The 23,836-nt window shown below is 55.9% G+C and overlaps 1 protein-coding gene across 1 annotated transcript; it reads right to left on the bottom strand.

Moving 5' to 3' along the window:
• Nucleotides 1–7,715: 7,715 nt before the first annotated feature.
• On the bottom strand, nucleotides 7,716–10,301 carry CD248 (CD248 molecule). The gene has a single exon (XM_012462916.2). It carries the CDS (start codon nucleotides 10,282–10,284, stop codon nucleotides 7,987–7,989), a length of 2,298 nt encoding a protein of 765 aa, XP_012318339.2. The 5' UTR covers nucleotides 10,285–10,301; the 3' UTR covers nucleotides 7,716–7,986.
• Between the last annotated feature and the right edge of the window lie 13,535 nt (nucleotides 10,302–23,836).

Genomic DNA, 23,836 nt, shown 5'->3' with positions numbered 1-23,836 from the left:
AGCCATCTCGCCCAGCCTAATTAAAAAAAAAAAAAGAAATGAAAAAAAAGATCAAGTTCAAACCTCCATAAGTAACTGAAATAAAAACATAATTATTTAGAAACTCAAACAATGTGGACACGTATGAAGTCTGTAGTAGGAGTTCCCTCTGTCTCTTTCCAAAGCCAAACTGGGAAACCACGTGTGGGAGTGCTAGGACTCGTCATGCTTAAGGTGGTGGTGCTGGTGGTTTCTGGGCCTCTCCCAGCAGTGGGACATAATGGAAAGTTAAATCTGATCTTGAACTTGGACCTCGGTTTTGAGCCCCAGATTCAGGTAGCCAGATGCCTTACCAAGCAGTCCACTTGGATAACTTCCCAACACCTTGAACTCAACATTGCCCAAGCTGACATCATCTATCTCCCCAAAGCACCTTTTTCACCTGTGTCTCCACCTCCATGCATGGAATTACCCAGGAGAGGACCTTTCTTCTTCAATTCAGCCAGTCACTGGGTCCTGTTCAAATCTTCCTGCCGGTCACCCCTCAATGTTGCTGCCTTCTCGTATTCCAACTCTGCCTCTGCCTAAAGTCAGGTCACTCTCATCTTGCCTGGATAGTGCCCTAAGTGGTCTTATCATAAGTATTCTTGCTGTTCTCCTATCTAGTTACTTTGGTATCCTTGATCCTTAGTGGAGTCTCTGATGCATAGCAGGCTCTCAATTAATATTGAATAAATGAATGAACATCGGGCAGAGGGCGCTAGTGGCCTTTACCTGTAATAGCCAATATGGGAACTCTGATTTAAGTTACCCTCTTAGGAACCAGGAAAATAGCCCAGGAAGGTGCTCTGTGGGCAAGTCCTTCAGTAGAACACCTAGAAGGGCAGAAAATGAAATCTACACTTTATTACTTCTCTATTAGTAAGAGAAACTGCCACGTAAAAGTTGCCTGCCATTTTTTATACAGCTGGTATTAAGACACAAGTGACGGCCGGGCGCGGTGGCTCACACCTGTAATCCCAGCACTTTGGGAGGCCGAGGCGGGTGGATCACAAGGTCAAGAGATCAAGACCATCCTGGTCAACATGGTGAAACCCCGTCTCTACTAAAAATACATAAATTAGCTGGGCATGGCGGTGCGCGCCTGTAGTCCCAGCTACTCGGGAGGCTGAGGCAGGAGAATTGCCCGAACCCAGGAGGCGGAAGTTGCGGTGAGCTGAGACCGCACCATTGCACTCCAGCCTGGGTAACAAGAGCGAAACTCCGTCTCAAAAAAGAAAAAAGAAAAAAAGACACAAGTGACTGAGCGCGGTGGCTCATGCCTGTAATCCCAGCACTTTGGGAGGCCAAGGCAGGAGGATTACTTGAGGTCAGGAGTTCGAGACCAGCCTGGTCAACATGGTGAAGCCCCCGTCTCCACTAAAAATACAAAAATTAGCCAGGTGGGGTGGCAGGTGCCTGTAATCCCAGCTACTCAGGAGGCTGGGGCAAGAGAATTGTTTAAACCTGGGAGGCAGAGGTTGCAGTAAGCAGAGATCAGAGGTGGAGGTTGCAGTGAGCTGAGATCACGCCATTACACTCCAGCCTGGGTGACAAGAGTGAACTCCGTCTTGGGGAAAAAAAAAAAGACACAAGTATTTCTTTTCTGTACAAATACTTTTTTATTTAATTAATTAATTTTTTGACATGGAATCTTGCTATATTGCTCAGGTTGGCCTTGAATTCCTGGCCTCAAGTGATCCTCCTGCCTCAGTCTCCTAAAGTGCTGGGATCACAAGTGTGAGCCACTGTGCCTGACCAACAAGTACTTCTTATGTTGTTTGGACCTAACTTCTTCTTCTTCTTTTTTTTTTTTTTAAAGACAGGGTCTGTCTCTGTTACCCAGGCTGGAATGCAGAGGTGCAATATCGACTCACTACAACCTCCACTTCCTGGGCTCAAGCAATCCTCCCACCTCAGCCTCCTAAGTAGCTGGGACCACAGTTACATGTCACCACATCCCGCTAGGTTTTTGTATTTTTTTTAGAGACAGGGCTTCACCATGTTGCCTGGACTGGCCTTGAACTTCTGAGCTTAAGCCATCTGTCTGCCTTGGCCTCCCAAAGTGCTGGGATTGCAGGCGTGAGCCACCATGCCCAGCCAGACCTAACTATTTATGAAATGGAAATGTGGAGTAATTTTTTCATGACATCCACAGGCCAAAAAATCCTTAACAGCAGTTCGATTGTTAGTGCCATGGAAAAATTACTATGTCATTTGGACCTATTAATGAAACAAAACTGTTGGGTATTTTTGGCCTATGGTGTCAGGAAAAATTACTGAGACACTCAAGACAAGTAAAGTACAGTGTTTGAAACCTCTGCCTCAGGGACATGGTGGGCTTCAGACGTCAGTTGCCGCCAATTCAGCTCTCTCTATGATCAGTTTCTGGACTCTGTCTTCAGGGCTCCCCAGAGCCAGTTAAAGCAGACAGTGTCTTTGGTAGCAGATTCCTGCACCATCCTGAAGATACTCATAGGTTTCCAGCAGGACACCCTGGTTTTCCTCATATAGAGTCCTTCCTCCTCTATAGTATCTCCACTTTTCTTTTTTTTTTTTTTTTTTTTTTTTTTTTTGAGACGGAGTCTCGCTCTTGTTACCCAGGCTGGAGCGCAATGGCGCGATCTCGGCTCACCGCAATCTCCGCCTCCTGGGTTCAGGCAATTCTCCTGCCTCAGCCTCCTGAGTAGCTGGGATTACAGGCACGCGCCACCGTGCCCAGCTAATTTTTTGTATTAGTAGAGACGGGGTTTCACCATGTTGACCAGGATGGTCTCGATCTCCTGACCTCGTGATCCACCCGCCTCGGCCTCCCAAAGTGCTGGGATTACAGGCTTGAGCCACCGCGCCCGGCCGTATCTCCACTTTTCAAATGAGAAAGCAAACATAGAGCAATAAGAGAATGTCCCGTGGCCCCCCAGCCATTAAGCAATGGAGCTGGCATCCAAACAAGGATGTCTGATACAGAGTGCTGGCTCTTACCACTGTGCTAGTTGGCCTCCCAGAAAAATCACTGGACTCACTTAAACCAGGCTAACCCATGGGCTGACAGATGCCCCAAGGCTGCACCTCGCCTGGGCACATGGTCCAGATCCCATGATACCAACAAATGCCTTATTTACCAGTATCACCTGTCAAAACCACAGACGACGAACTCTCCCTGGGGAAGGAAGACTTCAATCTCTCTGCTCAATCTCAGTTCCATCAGCCTCTCTGAGAGTCTGAGTCTTGCAGCCTCACTACTAAAATTGAGTTTCCCAGAGTGTGGGCAATTTCTTTTCTTTTCTCTTCCTTCCTTCTTTCTTTCTTTCTTTCTTTTTTTTGAGTCAGAGTTTCACTCATCGCCCAGGCTGGAGTGCAATGGTGCATTCTTGGCTCACTGCAACCTTTGCCTCCCAAGTTCAAGTGATTCTCTTGCCTCAGCATTCTGACCACACCTGGCTAATTTTTGTATTTTTAGTAGAGACAAGGTTTTGCCATGTTGGCCAGGCTGGTCTCAAACACCTGACCTCAAGTGATCCGCCTGCCTCAGCCTCTGGAAGTACTGGGATTACAGGCATGAGCTACCGCGCCTGGTCGGTTGTGGACATTTTCTGATTAGAGACTTGGTTGTCACATATGGACTGGCTTTGCTGTAGGGAGTAAAGATCACAGGATCTGCCTGAGTTCAAACCTCCACTTACTAATTGGTCAGCTAGGGCAGATGGCTTAATGCTCTTAGGCAAGTGCCTTCAGCTTCCTACTCTGTAAATTGTAGTAAGAATGACACTTACTTTGTGGAGGTTGTTATGAATCTTAAATGGGTTAAGCCAAGTAAAGCCCTTAGAAAAGGACTGGGCATCTAAGAAGTGCTTCAAGCCCGGGCGCAGTGGCTCACGCCTGTAATCCCAGCACTTTGGGAGACCGAGGAGAGTGAATCACCTGAGGTCAGGAGTTTGAGACCAGCCTGACCAACATGGTGAAACCCTGTCTCTATTAAAAATACAAAAATTAACCAGGCATGGTTGCGGGCGCCTGTAATCCCAGCTACTCGGGAGGCTAAGGCAGGAGAATCGCTTGAACCTGGGAGGCAGAGTTTGCAGTGAGCTGTGATTGCGCCATTGCACTCCAGCCTGGGCAACAAAAGCGAAATTCCATCTCAAAAAAATAATGCTTCTAGCATTCACTATTATTATCATCATTATTTGGCACCAAACCCTACTTCCATTTGTAGTGGCTAGGGTGTGAGCATTGAAACCTGGTCTGGAAAAAACCCACCCCTTTGCAACACACCCCCCAGGGAAAGTGTGGAGCCTTTGAAGCTCTAGGTAGGGGTGGGGGGAACCTGGTCCTAGGAATTCTAGGCCACCAGGTGAGAGGCAATGCTTTCGCCCCTGAGGACAGGATTTGTCGGGGAGGGACAGCAAGAGTATGACCAGCCAGACCTGATTTGCCCGGAGGTGGGCAAGGGCAAGGTTGGCAGCTAATGCAGGAAGCCAAGGGCCCAGGTGGAGCTCCGTGGTGTCAGCTCCCTTCCTCCTCAAGCGTTGCTCCCTGTCTATCGAAGTAATGTTTGAAAATATTTTACTGGATTCCTAGCCCTGAACTTCAGCGTCTCCTGCCCTCCAGGCAGGTATTTTCAGATGCAGTAATGAGCACTAAGATAGTGTGTCTCTTGAGACACTGTCCCTAAAATCTACGACCTTCAGCTGGGAATGGAGGGCTTCCCCGCCCAAACCCACCCTTCACAACACACCCCCTAGGGAAGGTGTCCAGCCTTTGGAGCGCCAGGTCGGGGCGGGCGGAACCTGATCCTAGGAATTCTAGGCCGCCTGGTGGGAGCCGATGCTTTCGTTCCTGAGGACAGGATTTGTTGCAGACGGCAGCAAGAATTCGACCAGCCAGCCACTTTAGAGACTGTCAGGGGCGCCTCAGCTCATAGGGTAGCTCGAGGGCCGGTGCGAAACTCCCTTAGAGACGAATTTCCAAATACGACGGAGGGCATCTTCGAAGGGATGGGCTGTCCTGCGGGGGCAGTCGGCAGACGTTTAAGTAACACAAACATTTAGTGAATTAAGCAGCTATTTACTGAGCAATTAGTACGCTTTGAGAGAGGGGTCCTACCGAGGCCTCGCGGTGGCGGTAAGTACGCGGGGCCGAGGCCAGGTGGCGCCAAAGGCCCATCGACGCCATCCGCCCGGCTCTCGAGGCCCAGGCTACGGGCTCGTCTAGAGAACCCGAAATCTGGACGAACAGAAATCGTAGGTGGAAGGAGAGGGCTCCAGAGCCGGCTTTAAGGATACCCTGGTAAGAGATGAGGGGTTCGGAGGACTGGTGGGTCTGGGCATACCCCGAAGGTGGTAAGGTATCCAGGCCTGGAGTGGGCGGGGCTTGCGCCCAAGAGGGTGGGGCCTGAGTATGGTGGAAGGGGCTAGAACACGTGGGAGGCGGGGCCTGCGATAAGAGTCTCGGTCGCGCTCTCCACAGGGCGTTATTGTGCCCTAGGCCGCAGCCAGGACGTTCTGGGTAGGCGGGACTCGAGGGTCCGTCAGGGGCGTGGCTTGTATCTTCCGTGGGCGGCCCCTGGGCCGGGGCTCCGTGTAGGTGTAGTTGAACTGCTGCCAGGGTGAGGTGTGATAGCCCTGTGAGGGTGCAGTTCGTCCCCTTTTGTGAGCTTGGGAGGGGCGGAGCCTGAAGAGGAGCTGAGGGGAACTTAACGCGTTCCCTGGAGGGCGGAGTTTGCTTCATCCCGGGGCAGAGTTAAGATCTCTGGGGGATTCCCTGCAGAGTCCAGGGCTCTGTGAGGCAAAGCTTGCAGCTGTGTTGGGCAGGGCCTGAAGCGCCGAATGAGGAGTCTGTGTAAACTCGGTGCGGAGTTCAAACCTCCGGGAAGCCGAGACTAATTGCTCTGCCAATCTGCGCGCGCCGAGCGGAGAGGGCGTGGCTCATGCGTTTTGGGCGGGGACTGGGCGGGGCTGATAAAACAGTGGGGCGGGCACGAGCGCGCTGGAATCTTTGAGTTGGCAGGGGCGGGGTTTGCGTTTTGGGGGCGGGGCCTCTGGAGAGCTCCTGGGGGCTCTCGGGTTCTGCAGCGAGTGGGCGTGGCTCGTAGCTCCCGGGTCCGGGCTGATACCACCAGAGTGTGCAGTTCTTGGCCGCGCCCGCATGAGGCGGGGCCTGCGAGTCAGTGGGCGGAGCCCGGGCTGGGCGCAGGCTGGGGCTCTGCCCTGGGAGGCCGTCGGTTTAGGCCCGCACGCAGCTCCGCATCTGGTGCTCATTACAAGATGACAAAGAACCGGCTCTGGGCCCCCTTCCCCACTCCCATCCCCCGCCTCCGACTGCAGTGCATTTAACTCCTTCCTGCCCTCGGGGCTCTCTGGATCCCTATCTGAGGTCTTGGAGCGGACTCCAGACCTTCCCGTCCCGGCCGGCCTTGTCGCTCCCCACGCTTGCTCACCTCCTTCCCAGACCCAGACGTCTGGGCCGCCTCGCAACCCTCATTCGCATCCAGCAAACCTCCTCGACGGCGTCTCCAAGGTTAAAGCTGTGCAGGATCTGGTGGGGGCGTCTGGTTTTAGTTAGGGGAACGTGAAGGCGGGGGCCGGGGGCAGTACGTAACATTCCCTCCGCCACCTCCGCGACCGCCCTCCGGTTCATCCTCAGCTCCGGCCCCTCCTTTCCTGGTTCCCTGGGGCCAGCCCAATCTTCCAGCTCAGGTCCAGGCCCTAGGCCAGAGGGTGGCTTAGGGCTCCAGGTAGGGAAGGGGCGCTGGGCCACTCCTCGCCTGCCCGGGTGGTCGAGGCGACTCTGTCCCGTCCTAATTAGAGGCCCCCGAGAGGCTGTAACTGAAAAATTACAGAGGAGGTGGGAACTGGCGCCTCCCCTGCCCAGGTCTCATTCCCGCCCCACAAGGCAGTGAGCCTGGGATGAGGGTGGTCACCCCCACCAGGCTGTGATCTTTGACCAGTCCCTCCTCCAGTTCCTGGGACACCTCAGTCCTGAGCAGCCGGAGCCCTCGCTCAAGCTCAGGTCTGCTGAGTTGTCTGTCCCCAACCAGCCCCAGCCAACACAGACAAGAGCAAAGTGCGGCCCCCGCAAAAGAAGGCCTTGCTCCTGCGGCTGTCCAAGCAGTTAGCATGGGATCTCTCTGGGTTCCTGGTCCTTCCCATCCCAGCCTCCACCCCAGAGCAAGCAGAGGAACGCCTCCAAGAGCACCCGAAAACCAGGGGCGGCAGTCCCCTTGAGTGACCCTGAGCCCCAACTCCCAACTTCTGCGAAGCCTACAGGGATAGGAAGAGAAGTGCCTGAAGAAAGTTAGGAGCAACGCACCCACTAGACGCCCCCACTCCCATAAATCACCATTCCCAGAGCCTACTTTGACCCCTAAGCCCCAGTTTGGCTCCAGTTCAGCAAAAGTCCTCATTCCACAACCCTCCCCCAGATTGAGCCCCACCTTCTTGGAGCTTTGGTAAAATGAGGAATAAATATGAAAATTTCACCATGCCAAACCTCCCACTGCTGGGCTCAACTGTGTGACCTTGGGCAAGGCTCTGCCCTCTCTGGGCTCCTGCTAACCTGAGAACCTCTGAGGCATACCCTCCCTTAAAGGGATCTTACCTTACCTCTTTGAGGACCCAGACAAACTGAAGGAAGATCCTTCCTTTTTTCTGAGTCCTCCCAGAACCCCTCAAGCACGAGTAGGGGTCAGAAGCCTTGGGCAAGGTTGGCATCCCATTTATTGGAGAAGACCCCAGCACCCGCCCTCCTAAGGTCTTAGGGGCTTTGGTGTATACTTGATCACGAGCGCCAGGCCAGGAAGCAGAGTTCCTGAAAGCCAAGTCTAGTGGTTGAGAGAGAACCCTGGCTGGGCCCGGGGAGCAGGAAGCCATCTGTCCAGCTGGGCACCCCCATGGGTCCCTGGTGCAGCCTCGGCCATGCGTCCAGCACACACCCCTTCCCCCTCCTCTGTGAGGGGGGGTCTGTACCCCATCACACGCTGGTTCTGCAGGTCTGCACCCCTGTGAGGCTGCCCCTGGGGGGCATGGGTTCCGTTGGGCTCTTGCTCCCGGCGTGGGTGACCCAGCGATAGCAGTCGGTGATGCGCTTGTTGGGTGCATGAGGGCCACAGCGGGTGCAGTACACGATGCCCAGTGCAAGCAAGACCACCAGAAAGACGCATGTTGGCACCAGGAGTGCCACCAGCAGCCACCGGTCATCCCTCTGGCTGTGCCCAGTTAGACCGGCCTCCCCCAGGGCTGTTGGGGCTGCCGTGGGAGCTGCTGAGGGCAGCCACGGGGCCAATTTGGGATGAGGGCCACCTTCCCTTGGGATTTGGGGGGCTTTGGAATGGGGATGTGTAGGGCTGATGGGTAATGTCTGGTTAGTGGGGCTCTGAGAGGCCAGGAGGGTCGGGGGGGCTGGGGGCTGGGTGGCAGCAGGCACAGAGACTTGATGGGCAGGGGAAACAGGGGACCTGGAGGCAGTGGTCACAGAGGCCTGGGCAGTGGGGATAATGGGAAGCTGGGTGGCCTGGGTTCTGAGGATAGGGACATCTGGGGCCAGAAGGGGTTGATGGGCACCGAGGGTGGTGATCAGAGGGGCACGGTTAGGTGGGATTCCAGGCAAATGAGTGGTGGTCTGGGTGCCAGTGACTTGGGTGTCTGGAAACATGGGGGACCGGTGGGCAGGGAACAGCTCAGGATATTTGGTTGAGATCATGGGGGGCTGGTGGGCAGGGGGCCGTGCTGGGTGAGAGACAGAGAGAATTCCAGGTTGGTAGGCAGAAGGCAGATCTGGATAGTTGGCTGCGATCACAGGGATCTGGTGGTCACGGGGCAAATCTGGATGTGTGGCAGGGATCACAGGGGGCTGGTGGGCAGAAGGCAGTGTGGGACGCGTGGCAGAGACCACCACCGGCCGGGTGACAGAGAGCACTGAGGAGTGGTAGGGGACCCTGGGGGCACTGAGCGGGGGTGGCCAGGTGGGCTCTGGGTGGGGTTTCTGTGGGTCTCCGTCCTCTGGGAAGCTCGGCCTATAGGCCAGGGCAAAGTCAGGTGGCTGCGTAGGCTCCATCCATAGAATCCCAGGCATCTCCGTCCAGCCACCATCAATGGCCTCCCAGGCCTCGTCTTCATCTTCCTCATCCTCCCCGTCAACCAGCAACTCATCCTCCCCATCAACCAGCAACTCATCCTCAAGATCCGGGGAAGCCCGGGCACCTATGGCCCCTGCAGGGCTGCAGCTGATGCCATCAGCCTCCAGCTCATGACCCTCGCTACAATAACACTCGAAGCCACCAACGTAGTTGACACACATCTGCTGGCACACACCGGCAATCTGGCACTCATCTGTGTCCACGCATCGGTGCGGATCATCCTCTGCTGGCCGGAAACCCAGGCGACAGTGGCAGCTGTAGCCTTGTGCCCCACCGGGCTCACACTGCTGCTCGCAGGGAGCCTGGGCACAGGGGTCCTCGCAACTTTGCCCGTCTGCTGCCAGGCGGAAGCCCTCAGTGCAGCGGCAGGACACATGACCATCCACCTCCTCCACACATTCATGTTCGCAGCCTCCGTTGTCAGGGCCGCAGCCAGTCCCTGGGCACAGGGGCCCAGCCCGTGACCAGCCCACACCTCCCTCCGGCTGCTTCACGCAGAGCAGAGAGGCTCCCCTGCCAGCCTGGCACTGAACAGCAGCCACAGAGCCGAAGGGCAGCCACTCAAACTCTGTAGAGACCAGGTGGAAGGGTGTGGTGTAGACGGCTGGGCCGGCCTGGCCCGCCTCCTCTTGCAGCGCCGGGCAGGCGCCCTCGAAGCCAAACTGGCACAGGTAGCCATCGACAGCCAGCGTGCATGAGCCCTCGAGCCAGCGGTGCTCACCACCGGCCTCCAAGGCCACACAGCGCTGGGCTGGGCAGGGGCCTCCAGTGGCTGGCTGGGCCCAGTTGGTGAAAGCCGTGTCCTGGTCCCCCGTGGTCCACGTGAAGCCGCGCAGTGGGCGCTGCGGCTGGCATTGCCGGGCCTGCCGTTGCAGCCCGATCCACAGCAGCCGGCTGGCAGGGCCTGCACCCACCAGGCTGTCCACGCGCCGGGCCTCCTCGGGGGTCCTAGGAGTGGCCAGGTTGCCCCCCAGCTCGCGGCAGGCCCGCCAGGCCTCCAGGAAGGTGCGGCGCTTTGGGAAGAGCGCGTAGCAGCTGCCGGGGCCGCAGGCGGCGCGCGGCTCAGGAGTCCGGGAGTCCTGGCCCAGCGTGGGCCCTGCGGCCGCCCAGGCTAGCAACAGGCGCAGCAGCATCGCGATGCCCCACGACTGGTCCGGCCCCGGCCCGGCGGCAGCTCTTGACAGGGGGAGGGCCTGGGGCCTCCTGCAGGCGGGCTGGGGGCGGGTCTGGGGCTGGGTCCAGGCCTTGTAAGGAGTGGGCTGGGGCGGCTGCCAGCTCCCTGCTCCCTCTCCCCCGGGGGCCGCCGGAGCAGGAAGCAGTGGGGTGGGGGGCGCTAAGGTGGGGGGCAGAGGAGGGGAGGAGGCGCTGTTGACGGCCGCCGCAGGCCCCACGGGGCTGAGAGTCAGGAGGTGGGAAAAGCCTGCCTGCAGAGCTCTGCGAGACCCTCTAGTTGGGGCTTAGGGCGGTGGAGTGAGGTCGCTTCCCAGAGACTCAGAGACCCAGCTCTGGACACGGCAGCCTCGTCACACCCGTGAGCAGTCTCAGCCCAGCTGCTCGCCAGGCACGGGAACACCCTCATGCCCTCCTCGCCCCACAGACTCGCGCATGCGCCTCCTCCACCCCCAGCCCAGCGCAAAAGTGCACTCTCTGCCAAGCTGTTTGTCCCTTCACCTCACCGCAGACCTCTGCTGGCTTGCAGACGTCTCCCTTCCCACACGTGCACACATTCTGACATGCTAAGACCCCAGATGCACATACAAAATGGTGTGGCATTCTACATGGCCTGACACATGAAGACATCTGATTTGGGTGCAGGCCCTGAATTGGAACCACCTTGGTCACCCAGGCCCAGGCATCCTCCGCCTCTCATTTATTTACTGAGCCCCTCCCTGCCTCAGCCTCTCCCCCTACCCTCAAGCTTTCTGGTTCCAGCTGGGCCAATGTATGGGGTGTTGGGGGAGTGAGGGGGCCAGGGGCTGCCCTCTCTTCACTCCAGCTCAGCCTGGGGCCCTGGGAACCTGGGCTTAGAGGGAGAGAAGGCAGCCCCTAAACAGGAAATGCCTCTCTGGTCTCCTGCATCAGGAAGGCAGGGTGCGTGGTTTAGGGGGCTGGGTGGGGGCTGGGCTGCACTCAGGATGTGCAAGGCTGTGAGGGGACCCATGCAAGGCCATGTATGGGCATGGGGCACACAGTGACACATATGTGTGTATGTGACACAGGCATCATGTGTGTGGAGCCCTCCCTGCCCCCTCGGTCTGCTGCGTGGGCCTGGCCAGGGTCCTCTGCCCGCCCTTCCTGGAGGCCTCTGGAGGCATGTGCACTGAGCCCATCACCGGACAGCCTCTGGGGAGCTGGCTGGTGGATTAACCCATGCACACCCGCCACGCTCTTAGCAGAAGCTGGAAACAGGGTGGGGAGGTGGGGGAGAGGCTCTGCCCTGCGGTGAGCTGCCATGGTGCAGCTTCCCACTCTGCCACAGATGGATTGGCTTTGTAACTGCAGGGGAGTCACTGACCCTCTCTGTGTCTCCTTTTTTCTCAGTTGCAATATGGGGGTAATGAGTCCAGGAATTTTAGCTCAGCAGGGCTGTGATATTGTGTCACAGCACTCAGTGTTTGCAAATGTGCTTTGTCAGCTGCAGAGCCTGAAGCAAATGTTCCTCAGTCTTCTGAGCATATGTAGTGGGTGGGACCAGGGTGCGTTTTGTAAACCACCTTCCAGTGCCTGGGCTGGCCCTGCAGACCCAGCCCCCTGCCCCCCCGCCCGACCAAGAACCAGGGCTTGCCATATGCCTGGAAGTCCCTTCTTATAAGGTCTATGCCTGTGAAGCACACAGAATGACTCCCCTTCTCAGGAGGCAAAAGTCAAGATGGAGCAGTTCACCCTGTTGCTGGCTCAGGCCCCAAACCTTGAGATCATGCTTGACTCTTTTTTCTCCCACACCCCACATCCAGTGTCTCAGCAAATCCTGTTTGCCTCACTTTCAAAACAGATCCAGAATCTGACCACTTCTGGATACCTTCTTTGCCGCCCACCCCTGGCCCAGGTGGCTATCAACTCCCATCTAGATTTCCCCAACAGCCTCTCCCCTAGATTCTGTCTTGTCCTCTCCATCCTGCCATAGGGATCCTTTCAAAATCCAAGTCAGGTTTGGTCACTTCTCTGTTCAGAACCCTCTGAGTCCCCCATCTTGCTTAGAGGAAAGGCCACATTCCTTGCCGTGGCCTCCAGGTCTATGTGATCTGTCTCCAAACTACTCATCCATCCCTCCCGCACACTCCCCTGGCTGCAGCCACTCCAGCCTCATTGCTGTTCCTTAAATGCTCCAGGGACTCTGCCTCAGGGCCTTGGCTTTGGCCATTCCCCCTGCCTGTGATGCTCTTCCTGCAATATCCAAATGCTCTGCTTCTTTACATTCTCCTGGGCTCAGCTCAAGTACCAAAGTCCCTGACCACCTCACCCCACCCCACACTACTTCCCCTGGGGGTTCCTTGACCACTGGATCTTCCTGCATTTTCCCCCTCTGCACTTATCACTATCTGACATGAAATTTACTTGTGGAATTAGCTGGGCATGGTGGTGCACCAGTAATCCCAGCTATTCGGGAGGCTGAGGCAGGAGAATCATTTGAACCTGGGAGAGGGAGGTTGCAGCAAGCTGAGATCACACCAGTGCACACTCCAGCCTGAGTGACTTAGCAAGACTCATAAGGAAGGAAAGGAAGGAAGAGAGGGAGGGAGAGAGGGGAAGGAAGGGAGGGAGGAAGGAAGAAGGAAGGAAGGAAGGAAAGAAGGAAAGAAGGAAGGAGGGAGGGAGGGAGGAAGGGAAAGAAAGAAAAAAATTTACTTGTGGATTTGCTTACTGCTTATGGCCCAAATCTCCCTGTGGGAAGTAAAGTTCCTTTTTAAAGTTTCCTTTCTTGTTAAAGAATAAGTGTGTTAATAATTTGTTAAGCCCTATCCTATGTAGCTGTTAGACATGCCATGCTTACAGGGACAGAGTACATTCTATGTCCTTGTACTTTTTATTTATTTATTTATTTATTTTGAGACGGAGTTTCGTTCTTGTTACCCAGGCTGGAGTGCAATGGCGCGATCTTGGCTCACCACAACCTCCGCCTCCTGGGTTCAGGCAATTCTCCTGCCTCAGCCTCCCCAGTAGCTGGGATTACAGGCATGCGCCACCATGCCCAGCTAATTTTTGTATTTTTAGTAGGGGTTTCACCATGTTGACCAGGATGGTCTCGATCTCTTGACCTCATGATCCACCCGCCTCGGCCTCCCAAAGTGCTGGGATTACAGGCTTGAGCCACCGCGCCCGGCCGTCCTTGTACTTTAACCAAGATATCTGTGCTGGACGTGCTCACAGGCGTGTCCCAGCTCTCCATTGCTTTTACCTGTTTAGAAAAGTTTTAAGTTATTAGCCAATCGAGTTTTAGTTTAAACTGTGAGGTCTGGCTCCAGCCAACGGAGATCAGACACAGCAGTAAGGACGACCCCAAATGCGTAAGGGGTAAATTTGTCTGTTTTCCTTTGTTCATTGTGCTCTCGTGGCAAGATGGCTAGTGAGAGTATCCTTCCTGCAGTCCAGGATGTAAAAATTATGCTGCTAAAAAACCCTTTGTCTCAGTGCTGATGTTTCTTTGCACCCCCAAGCATCTATTTTCAACATCCCCTCACCAAGGTTTCCCAACCCCATTGGCATGATTGATATTCCGGCCTGGATAATTACTTGCTGTAGGGACAGCATTGTACATTGCAAGGTGCTTAGCAGTGTCCCTGACTCCTACCTAGATGCCAGTGGCATCCCTCCAGTTGGACCATCCAAAATGTCTCCAGACATTGCCAAATGTCATGTTCCCTGGGAGCAACATCACCCCAAGTGGAGAACTTCTGCCCTCGGAGACTGTGAACTCCGCGAGAGCAGGGTTGTTATTTTGTTCCCCGCTCTATGCCCAAGCCTGGAAAGCTCCTGACTCATTCACAGTGCCTCGTGAATAAACTTCAGAGACACGAAGAACCTGGCTCAGGTAGATGCAGTCAGGGAGCTGGGATTCTTCCTGCAGTCAAAGCCCACTTGTCCCCAACACTTGCTGGCCTTCCCCATGAAGTCAGACCACCTCTGGCAATCGGTAGGCCTTTTTGCAGATGCGGAAACTGAGGTACAAGGCATTTCAAAGAGTGTCGGTGGCAGGAGTGGAACTAGAACCAAGGTCTCCTATTCTTATTCCAATTCTCTTTTTGCTGTAGCTCCTTTAGGCATCATTTGAGGAGATTCTGAGAGTTAGGCCTCAAGTTAAAAATCAAAGATTAGGGCAGGGCACAGTGGCTCCTGGCTGTAATCTTAGCACTTTGGGAGGCCAAGGCAGGCCGATCACATGAGGCCAGGAGTTTGAGATCAGCCTGAGCAACATGGAGAAAGCTTGTCTCTATTTTTGTTTTGTTTTGTTCTTTTGAGAAAGGGTCTCGCCCTGTCACCAGACTGGAGTGTAGTGACTCGACCTCGGCTCGCTGCAACCTCTGCCTCCCAGGTTCAAGCAATTCTCCTGCCTCAGCCTCCTGAGTAGCTGGGACTACAGGCACATACCATCATATCCAGCTAATTTTGGTATTTTTAGTAGAGACAGGTTTTCACCACGTTGTCCAGGCTGGTCTCAATCTCCTGACCTCGTGATCTTCCCACCTCGGCCTCCCAAAGTGCTGGAATTACAGGTGTGAGCCACCTTGCCCAGACCCTTGTCTCTGTTAAAAATACAAAAATTAGCCGGGTGTGTTGGTTGGCTCCTGTGGCCCCTGCTACTCAGGAGGCTGAGGCACAAGAATCACTTGAACCCAGAGGCAAAGGCTGCAGTGAGCTGAGATCACACCACTGCACCTGCACTCTAGCCTGGGTGACAGAGTGAGGCTAGGTCTTGAAAAAACAAAAACAAGATGGGAGGAAGGCAAACCAGGAAGAGGGCACAGCCCAGGCAAAGCGACCGAGGTGGCAGAACTCAAGATGGGTTTAGAGAATACAAAGGACACCACTAGGCCGAGGTGGGGGACATGGTCAGGGATCATGAGAAGGAGTGAAGAGAGAGTATCAGAAAGGGAGTAGGGGCCTGGCTTGAAAGGTGTTGAAGTTGTCCCTAAAAGTCTGGGACTCCCTTCTGGAGGCCACGGGGAAGAGAGGCATGATGAGAGACCTCCATGGCTCGTGTGTGGTGGGTGGAGGGGGCCTGGAGGCCAGGGACCAGTTAGGAGACTGTTGCAATAGTCTGGGAAAGGGGAAGGAGCTGGCTGAAGAGCCCGGCGGCAGGGCGGGCCGGGCTGGGGGAGGCAGCCTCTGGAGGCTCCTTAGGGGCAGCCCTGAGCCTGGTCCAAGGGTGTGGCGAGCCCAGTCATGATTCAGGCAATGGCCAGTACTGGGGCGTCTAAGGGGACAGACGGCTGCAGGCTGCCTGGCAAGTGGGTGGATGGGATCAGAGGTCAGAAGCCCAGCCTCTGTGGGGGTGAGGGGTTGGGGGGCAAGCAAGCAAAGCAGGAGAAGAAAGATCAAAGGCCAAATTCCAGATGTCTTGGCTGGGCCTACTTGCAAGTGGAAGGAAGCCTGAGTCAGCATGAGGGATGGGGAAGGCAGGAGGGGACACTTCTGACCTCTGCGAGGCTGTGTCTGTTGGGTTGGGAATAAGACTTGGAGAGGCATCTGGTTGCCCAGTTTGGGAGGGTGCCCGGCACTCAGCAGCCTCCCCCAGACTGTGTGAGGTAAAGTTGAGGCTGCCCGAGAACTGTTTCTCTAGTGGGGCTGGGGGATGCAGTGGGCATAGCACCAGGGATCTGGGTTTGAGGGGCTGGAGAGGGGTTGGTTGAGATCTTGTTCTTCCTGCTAGTCTGTTTGAGTCTAGCAGAGAGAAGATGCTACTTGATACAATAAATGCTTGGAGGATGGGTGCGTGGATATATGGATGGATGGAGGCATGCAGGAGTGGATGGATGGATGAACGGATGGATGGATGCATGCATAAATGATGAATGAGTGGGTAGGTGGCTGGGTAGACACATGGATGTTGATGAATGGGTGGCTGTATGGATGGATGGATGCATGGATGGATGGAGGCATGCAGGAGTGGATGGATGGACGGATGGACGGATGCATGCATAAATGATGAATGATAGGTGGCTGGCTGGGTGGATATATGGATGTTGATGAATGGGTGGGTGTGTGGGTGGATGGATACATGGATGGTGCATGGGTGTGTGGGTGGGTGGATACATGAATAGATGGGTAGATGGATGGATGCATGTATGCACAGATGCATGAGTGGGTGGAAAAATGCTTGGGTGGAAGACGGATGGATGTATGGATAGACAGATGCATGCATGGGGGGTGTGGATGGACAAATGCATGTGTGGTGGATGCATGGATAAGTGGGTGCATGCAAGCATGGATGATGCATGGGTGCATGGTGGGTAGATGCATGAGTAGATGAGTAAACGGATGGATGCATGGGTGGGTAGGTGGGTGGGTGGGTGGAATATGGATGCATGGGTGGGTGGATAGAAGCATGGGTGGATAGATTGATGGATGCCTGGGTGGATGGATGGATGGATGGAGTGTGGATGCATGGGTGGGTGGAGGGATGCATGCATGTATGAATGCATGGGTGGCTGGATGGAGGCATGGGTGGATAGATGGATAGATGCCTGGGTGGGTGGATGGATAGATGCCTGGGTGGGTGGATGGATGGAGTGTGGATGCATGAGTTGGTGGGCGGATGGATGCATGGGATGGATGGATGCATGGGTGGGTGGGTGGATGCATGGGTGGATAGATGGGTGGATGCATGGGTGGATATATGGATGGATGCATGGATGGGTGGGATGATGGTTATATGTAGAATAAGTGGATAGGTGGGTGGGTGGACAGGAGGCTAAATGGAAGGATGTAGAAATTAGTAAGTGGATGGATGGATAGATGGGTGGGTGGGCAGATGTGTGGATGAGAAGATGTTGAGATGCAGGCTTAGATACAGGGCCACAGGCAGAAGTGGGAGGTCCTGAGTCATACCTGGCAGCCACCATGAAGAATGACATGCTCGGAACAGAACTCTTTGGCTCTGCAGAAGTGCAGCCCAGGAGGGCAGAACAGCTTAGGCTACCAATGGCAGGGATCACTCGTGATGCTTTCCCTGGTACCACACAGCCTGTTTTCTGTTGGCTTCTGAGGCCAACATGTCTTCCTGGCTGAGGGTAGAGACAACGTACCTTCCAAGCTCAGGAGGCCAGGCTCAGCTCACATCGGGGGTCAGGAGGCTGGGGTTCCCTGCTCTGATCATGGCCCATATGAGGGGAGCTCACCTGAAGAAAAACATGAAAACAGAGGCCCATGGCCCGAGGAGCCTTGTCTTGCAGCTACTGGGATAGGCAAGAAGCAGACGGTGGTTCTGGATGTCGTGTGTGGGCCTGTGAGGGTGAGGGCAGCCTGAAGAGGGGCTGGCCCAGAGAGGGCCCTGTGGAGCAGCCAGGGTTGGGTATCAAGTGTGATTGGGGGGCACCCCCCAGGCAGGCGTCCTGGATGGCCTCGGCATGCCAGGCCTCTGAGCCAGCACATTGCTCTGTGTACAAATCACCTCCTTTCCTCTTCTTCTTCTGTTCCCATCCCCCACCTCCCTCCACGTCTAAATTCTTCCCAAAACCACCCCAGCCTTCAGGCTGTCAGGAGGAAGGGCTGACGTGTGGTGGGTGGGAGGCGCCTGGTCTTGGGTAGGAGCTGGGGGTCCCTCCCACTCAAGACCAGGCACCTATCCCAGGCAGGAGTTGGGAGGGAAGGGAGCAATTGCAGCATTCTCCCCCTCCCCACCCTGTGTGCTTCTGGATGGGAGATCCCTGCAGGAAGGGGAGGCAGTGGTGCTGGGAACTGGGCCGGGTGGGAGAAATAGGCTTGGGGAAGGGGGGCCCAGGAAAAGTGTGGTCCAGACCAGGCCTAGACCCTGAGAGTAAAAGATCCTGCCAGCTGAAGGGGGCTGAGGGTGGGGGGTGTCTACCATGGCGAGAGGCCACATTGTGTTCCTGGGTGCTTGTGTGTGTGTGTGTGTGCGTGCGTGTGCACATGTGTGCTTGCAAAGGCCTGGGACTGCTGTGAGTGCACAGCTGGGTGATGTGTGTGTGTCCCAAGTCCACACCTGTGCCCACAGCTGTGAGGGAGCAGCATATGGCTGCCCCCAGATTGTCCAACCTGGGCCCAGCTGGGACCCCAGTTCCCTCTCCTGGCAGAAGCCTGACCTGAACATCTGGCCACAAGAAAGGGAGTCCCAGAGCACATGTCAGAGCTAGAAGGGCCCAGGCCACCCAGCCCACTGTCGGAGCAGCCCTTCTCAGGGTCACAGTTTCCTCACCTGTGCAAGGGGTGCCTGTGGAGTGGACACTGTGGTCCCCATGGTGTCTGCCAGAGGCCTAGCACCCAGGGTGACCAACTTGTCTAGGTTTGCCGAGTACTTTCTTGGTTTTAGCGCTGAAAGTCCCATGTCCTAGGACACCCCCCATACACCCGCCAATCCCAACCAAGAAATCAAGATGGCTGGTCACACTTGCAGAGACATTTCTCTTTACACCACATCCTTCCCCCTGCTACCCCATCCCTGCCTCCCCCCACCCCGTCTCTGGAACCTTCTCTGAAGGTTCTTATTTTCCCCTTTGCTTCCTGTCCCGTGCGCTCTTCCTCCTGCCCCTTATGGTCCCCAGGGATCTACTGTCCCCAGTGTCTCACTCTGTCTCTCTGGCTATAGGGTCTTTCTCTCTGCTCCCCTCTCTTCCCTCTCTGTTTCTGGAGTCTCTCTGTCTCCTCTCCTGCCTCAGGATCAGCCCGGGTTGGTTTCTGGGGTCTGTCTTTCTGTTCTCTGCTCACTACGTCTCCCTTCTCCATGTCCGGTGTCTCCCTGTCTCTGTCTCAGGGTCTCTGGCTCGCCACCTTCCCTGGGTGGTCCAGGCCTCCCTCCTGTCTCCTGGCACCACACCCCCTGGGGCTGGCTGGGGTGGGAGCCAGGTCTGGGGGCTGTGACCAGGCCGGGAAGGGGAACCCAAGCAGACATGATATTTATGTTAGGACTTCAAAGTGGGGCAGAGGCCGCAGTGGGGGTGGAGGGGTGGAGGGTGGAGGGAGGGAGGTGCTAGCAAAAGCCAGACTAAGGTCAGCACCGGCCCCTCCCAGCTGAGGGTCTCCTTGGTGACACACACCTCCCCGTGGGACCCTGAGACTCGGAGTAGGAACAGAATGGACTATTTTGGTGCAGAGTTCCAAGGAAGGCACTTCCTGCGCCCCCGCCCTGCCCCCAGCCCCATCCTTTCTTCCTGTCACCCTGCAGCTGAGTCTGGGCGCTGCGGGCCCCACCTCCTCTGAGAATCAGCTTGGCCCAGGAGGCGGGGGTTGGGGGTGGGGTCTGGGGGTGGCAGGAGCAGAGGGCTCGATCTCAGCAGGAAAACATCCCTGGCGCAGAGACAGCCCGTGCATTCCCGCCTCTCTGGCAGAGGCCTCGCCTGGCAGGGCTGTGCGGGGCTATAACCCGGTTGGCCCCGACCCAGCCAGGCGGGCCCAGCCCTTTGGAGCCTCTGGAGTCCACTTGAGCTGAGAGCCTGAGGGCCTGAGGGGCCAAAATGGGCCAGGAGGGTCACCTCACCCCTGCCCCCCACCCTTGGCCTAACCCCTGCTAAAGACACCCAGCTGCTGGGACCTGGAAGGCGTGGGGTCAAGGGCCCTGGCCCTGGGTGGGGTCGGTGGGAAGGGCCGATTGTCTCATCCTGCAGCTCAGCTCTGAGCGCTGAGCCCCTCCCAGGGGCTGTGGCCAGCAGGCATACTTCAGGCTGGGCCACCCCCTCAGGAAGCCCTCTGCCCCCAGACTCAAGGCTCACTCTGGACCCAGTACCCTGTGCTCCAAAGTCCACTCAGGCCCCAAAAGCCCCAGCCCCTGGGCCAGTGTCTCCACCAGGGTCCTCCCCAGGCTCTTCCCGTGAATCACTCAGGCTGGAATCTGATGAGCTCAAGCCTCCCCGCCCAACGCCCAACGCTGCCTGCCTCTGCCTCCTGCCTGGCTGGTGGGGTCGCCACGCCCCTCATGGGGGTCTTCTCAACAACCCACATCTCCCCAGGGTCCAACATGGGCTGCAGTGTGTGAGTGGTAGTGGGGCAGGCCAGGGCTGGAGTGAGGCTGCTCAGAGGAGGGCTTCGACCACTTCTGTGTGCTCCAAAGTATAAAAAGGTCTGTGCGTGTCTGTGTGTCTGTGTGTCTATGTGTGTGTCTGCCTTGGTGTGTGTCTCTGCATGTGTGTTTGTCTTCGTGTGTGTCTCTGTGTGTGTGTCTCTGTGTCTCTGTGTGTGTCTGCCTTGGTGTGTGTCTCTGCATGTGTGTTTGTCTTCGTGTGTGTCTCTGTGTGTGTGTCTGTCTTTGTGTGTGTGTTTGAACTTATAATGCTTGGAGAGTGGGAAGTGGCAGCCATGTGCCATGTCTTGGGAGAGTGTGCGCCACTGTGTCTGAGTAGGGGGGTTGAGCGTGCTGGTGACAGTTCTGCTCGGGCAGGTCTAGTGCTTCATGAGGTCCCCATGTAGGCGGTCCCCATGTGTCTCTGTCAGCCTGTCCCCATGCGTGCGTGTGTGTCTGGGAGTCACACTCTGAGCCCAAGAGCGAGGGTGCTGAAATATTTCAGTGTTTGCAGATCGAGGGATGTCTGTGTGGGTGGCTGGTCGGTGTCAGGGTGTGTCTGGGAGGAGGGGCACTAGTGTGTCTCTGTGTCCCATCCCGCAGGAGTGAATGGCTGACAGTGTCAGGGTGTGCCTGTTCATCCTGGGGGTGCCCCAGGGCGGTTGCACGTGCCTGTGACTGGCAGGGTGTGCACCCTGTGTGGGAATGTGGGTCAGACGGTGTCACTGTGTGTTAACTGTGGGCGTGAACATGGGTTGCAAGGCCATGGCAGGGTGCTAGACGCTCTGTGTTGAAGGTGTGGCAGGGTGGGGTGGGTCTCAATGACTGCCTTCCACTGCACCCCTTTCAGGCCACCCAGTAGGCCTCTGGCTTCTGGAGCACCCTGGCCCACAGAACCAGGGGTATTCAGTCCTTCTCTCACCCCCATTCGCAGGGCCCCCGTTTGGAGGACAGTCCCAGGGACTCACTGCCAGGCACTTTCCTCCTAGTACCAGGCCAGGAGCACGGAGTCCCCTGGGTCCTCTGGATGGCCTTCTCAGTGGAGGGGACCCCACACCGGGCCAGGAGTGAGGCATGCTCGCCCCTGGTGGCAGCGATGAAGGACGCACCACCCTGCACCCCAGGAAAGCAGAGGGACAGTTTAGGCTGCGTCCTTCCGAATCAGTCATTCCACATAGACTCACAAGTGCCAATTCCGGCCCAGGTATTGTTCAAGGCCCTTGAGATTTAGCTGGGAACAAGGCGGGGTTGGCTCTGACATTGTAGTGAGGGAGACAGACAATAAACTTGCATACAGAACCACCATGACATTAGGAGGGATAAGGGCAGCATTTCCAAGTAAGAAAATGACCTGGCTGCTCTTTAACAGATCCGAACTTCAGAGTTCCAGTCTTGCCCTGCAGCAGGGGATGCTGGACCAGGCACATCACTTTTTGGAGCCTTGGCGTCTTTTTCCATAAGGACAAAGGCTGGGGGAGGGGTGACATGGACTCCCTAGCACACAGTGGACTTTCAGTTTCTGCCCAGATCACACCATGCGGATAGAGAGATGTAACGGTTTTCCCTTTGGCTGGAGCTGGGGGTGCTTGGTGCTTGGTCTGTAACAGACATTTTTGTTGTTGTTGTTTGATTTTTTTCGGAGTCTTGCTCTGTCTCCCAGACTGGGTGCAATGGCGCAATCTCGGCTTACTGCAGCCTCTGCCTCCCAGGTTCAAGCGATTCTCCTGTCTCGGCCTCCCAAGTATCTAGGACTATAGGCGCAAGCCACCGTGCCCAACTAATTTCTGAATTTTTAGTAGAAACGGGGTTTCACCATGTTGGCCAGGCTGGTCTCGAACTTCTGACCTCAGGTGATCCGCTCACCTTGGCCACAGAGTGCTAGAATTACAGGCATGAGCCACCTCACCCAGCCTATAACAGATATTTGGTAGGAGGGCTGAGTAGACAGTTCTCCTCTGCTTGGAGAACTACAGAACCTGGTGTCCAAGCACTTTGCCCTGTAACAAGGCACTTTCCCTGAGCAAACCTGAGTTTCCTCATCTGTAAAATGGAGCTAATGAGACTGCTTTTACACTGGCCTATTATTGTCTGCCTTGCCTGGAGGCTCTGCCTCAGGATCATGTCCTTGTTGATGCTGATTTGACCTAGACCCCTGACTAATCAGTTTCTTTTCTTTTCTTTTCTTTTTTTTTTTTTTGACTCTGTTGTCCAAGCTGGAGTGCAGTGACACGATCTCAGCTCACTGCCACCTCCACCTCCCGGGTTCAAGCAATTTTCTTGCCTCAGGTCCCTAGTAGCTGGGACTATAGACACATGCCACTACACCCGGCTAATTTTTGTATTTTTAGTAGATATGGGGTTTCACCATGCTGGCCAGGCTGGTCTCGAACTTCTGACCTCAGGTGATCCACCCTCCTCAGCCTCCCAAAGTGCTGGGATTACAGGCGGGAGCCACAGCGCCCCGCCCAGAGTTTCTTGAAAAGAAAAACCACAAGACTTAAGCAGCGGCAGCCCCCTGTGGTGCTCCATCACTGGGGAGGGCGGGAAGGGGGTTGGTCAAGTCTGCTGAGCCTGACAAGGGTAGGAAGGGCTTGCAGAGGCCCCAGAGCCTCATTCCCGTGAGACTAGCTGTACATCCGGCCCCTGGGATCCTCGGAGCACCCTCTATAAACATTCCAGGTTCTTCCTCTGGGACTGAGCTTGACACATCCTGTGTTTGATTCCCAGAACCCAGCCCTCCCTTATACTCCCCAGGTTTCTGCCTCACTGTCCCTCACTCCTGGTTATCAAACTCCAATCAGTGGACAGCATTTATTGAGCACCTATGGCATTTGTGCTTAGCATTGGACTATGCGAGGCACTGCAGGGGGTCGGGGGAGGGGGTGAAACAGGGAGGGAGGACAGAAGAGCCAAGGGGACACCTCCTATCAGCGAGGAGCTTGGGAGGGCGTGGAAGTGGGGAGGGAAGAGCTGCCAGTGTCCTAGTGAGAAATTTGGGAGCCCTGCAACGGGACTGTGTCTGGATTGCTCATCTGAAAGCCAATGTCTGGCCAGGCGTGGAGGCTCACGCCTGTAATCCCAGCACTTTGAGAGGCCAAGGTGGGCAGATCACCTGAGGTCGGAAGTTCGAGATCAGCCTGGCCAACATGAGGAAACCCCCCTCTCTGCTAATAATACAAAACTTAGCTAGGTGTGGTGTCCCATGCCCGTAGTCCCAGCTACTCAGGAGAGGCGGAGGTTGCAGTGAGTCGAGATCGCACCACTGCACTCCAGCCAGGCGACAGAGCAAAACTCTATCTCAAAAAAAAAAAAAAAGGCAACGTCCACGATTTCCACCACCCAGTTGTCATGTCTGACATGTGGACCGATGTCCCTTTGTGCTCGGTGCCTGAGGAGAGAGCTTCTGGGGTCGTCCTCCATGGGGGGACAATTCCTTCCTTCCTTCCTGGGGATGGCCCCGGAGAGGCTGGCTTTACCCAGACCCAGACCCTAAAGGACCCGAAGGCCTGAAGCCT

Source organism: Aotus nancymaae, unplaced genomic scaffold (assembly GCF_030222135.1).
Source record: "Aotus nancymaae isolate 86718 unplaced genomic scaffold, 86718_ANA_hifiasm-v0.15.2.pri h1tg000059l, whole genome shotgun sequence".
Taxonomy (NCBI): domain Eukaryota; kingdom Metazoa; phylum Chordata; class Mammalia; order Primates; family Aotidae; genus Aotus; species Aotus nancymaae.
The sequence above is the reverse complement of the archived record's forward strand: the minus strand, read 5'-3'. Positions and strand labels throughout refer to the sequence as shown.

Bases quoted from the DNA above. Each gene is read 5' to 3' on its own strand.
- CD248 (XM_012462916.2), bottom strand. From the start codon at position 10,284: ATGCTGCTGCGCCTGTTGCTAGCCTGGGCGGCCGCAGGGCCCACGCTG.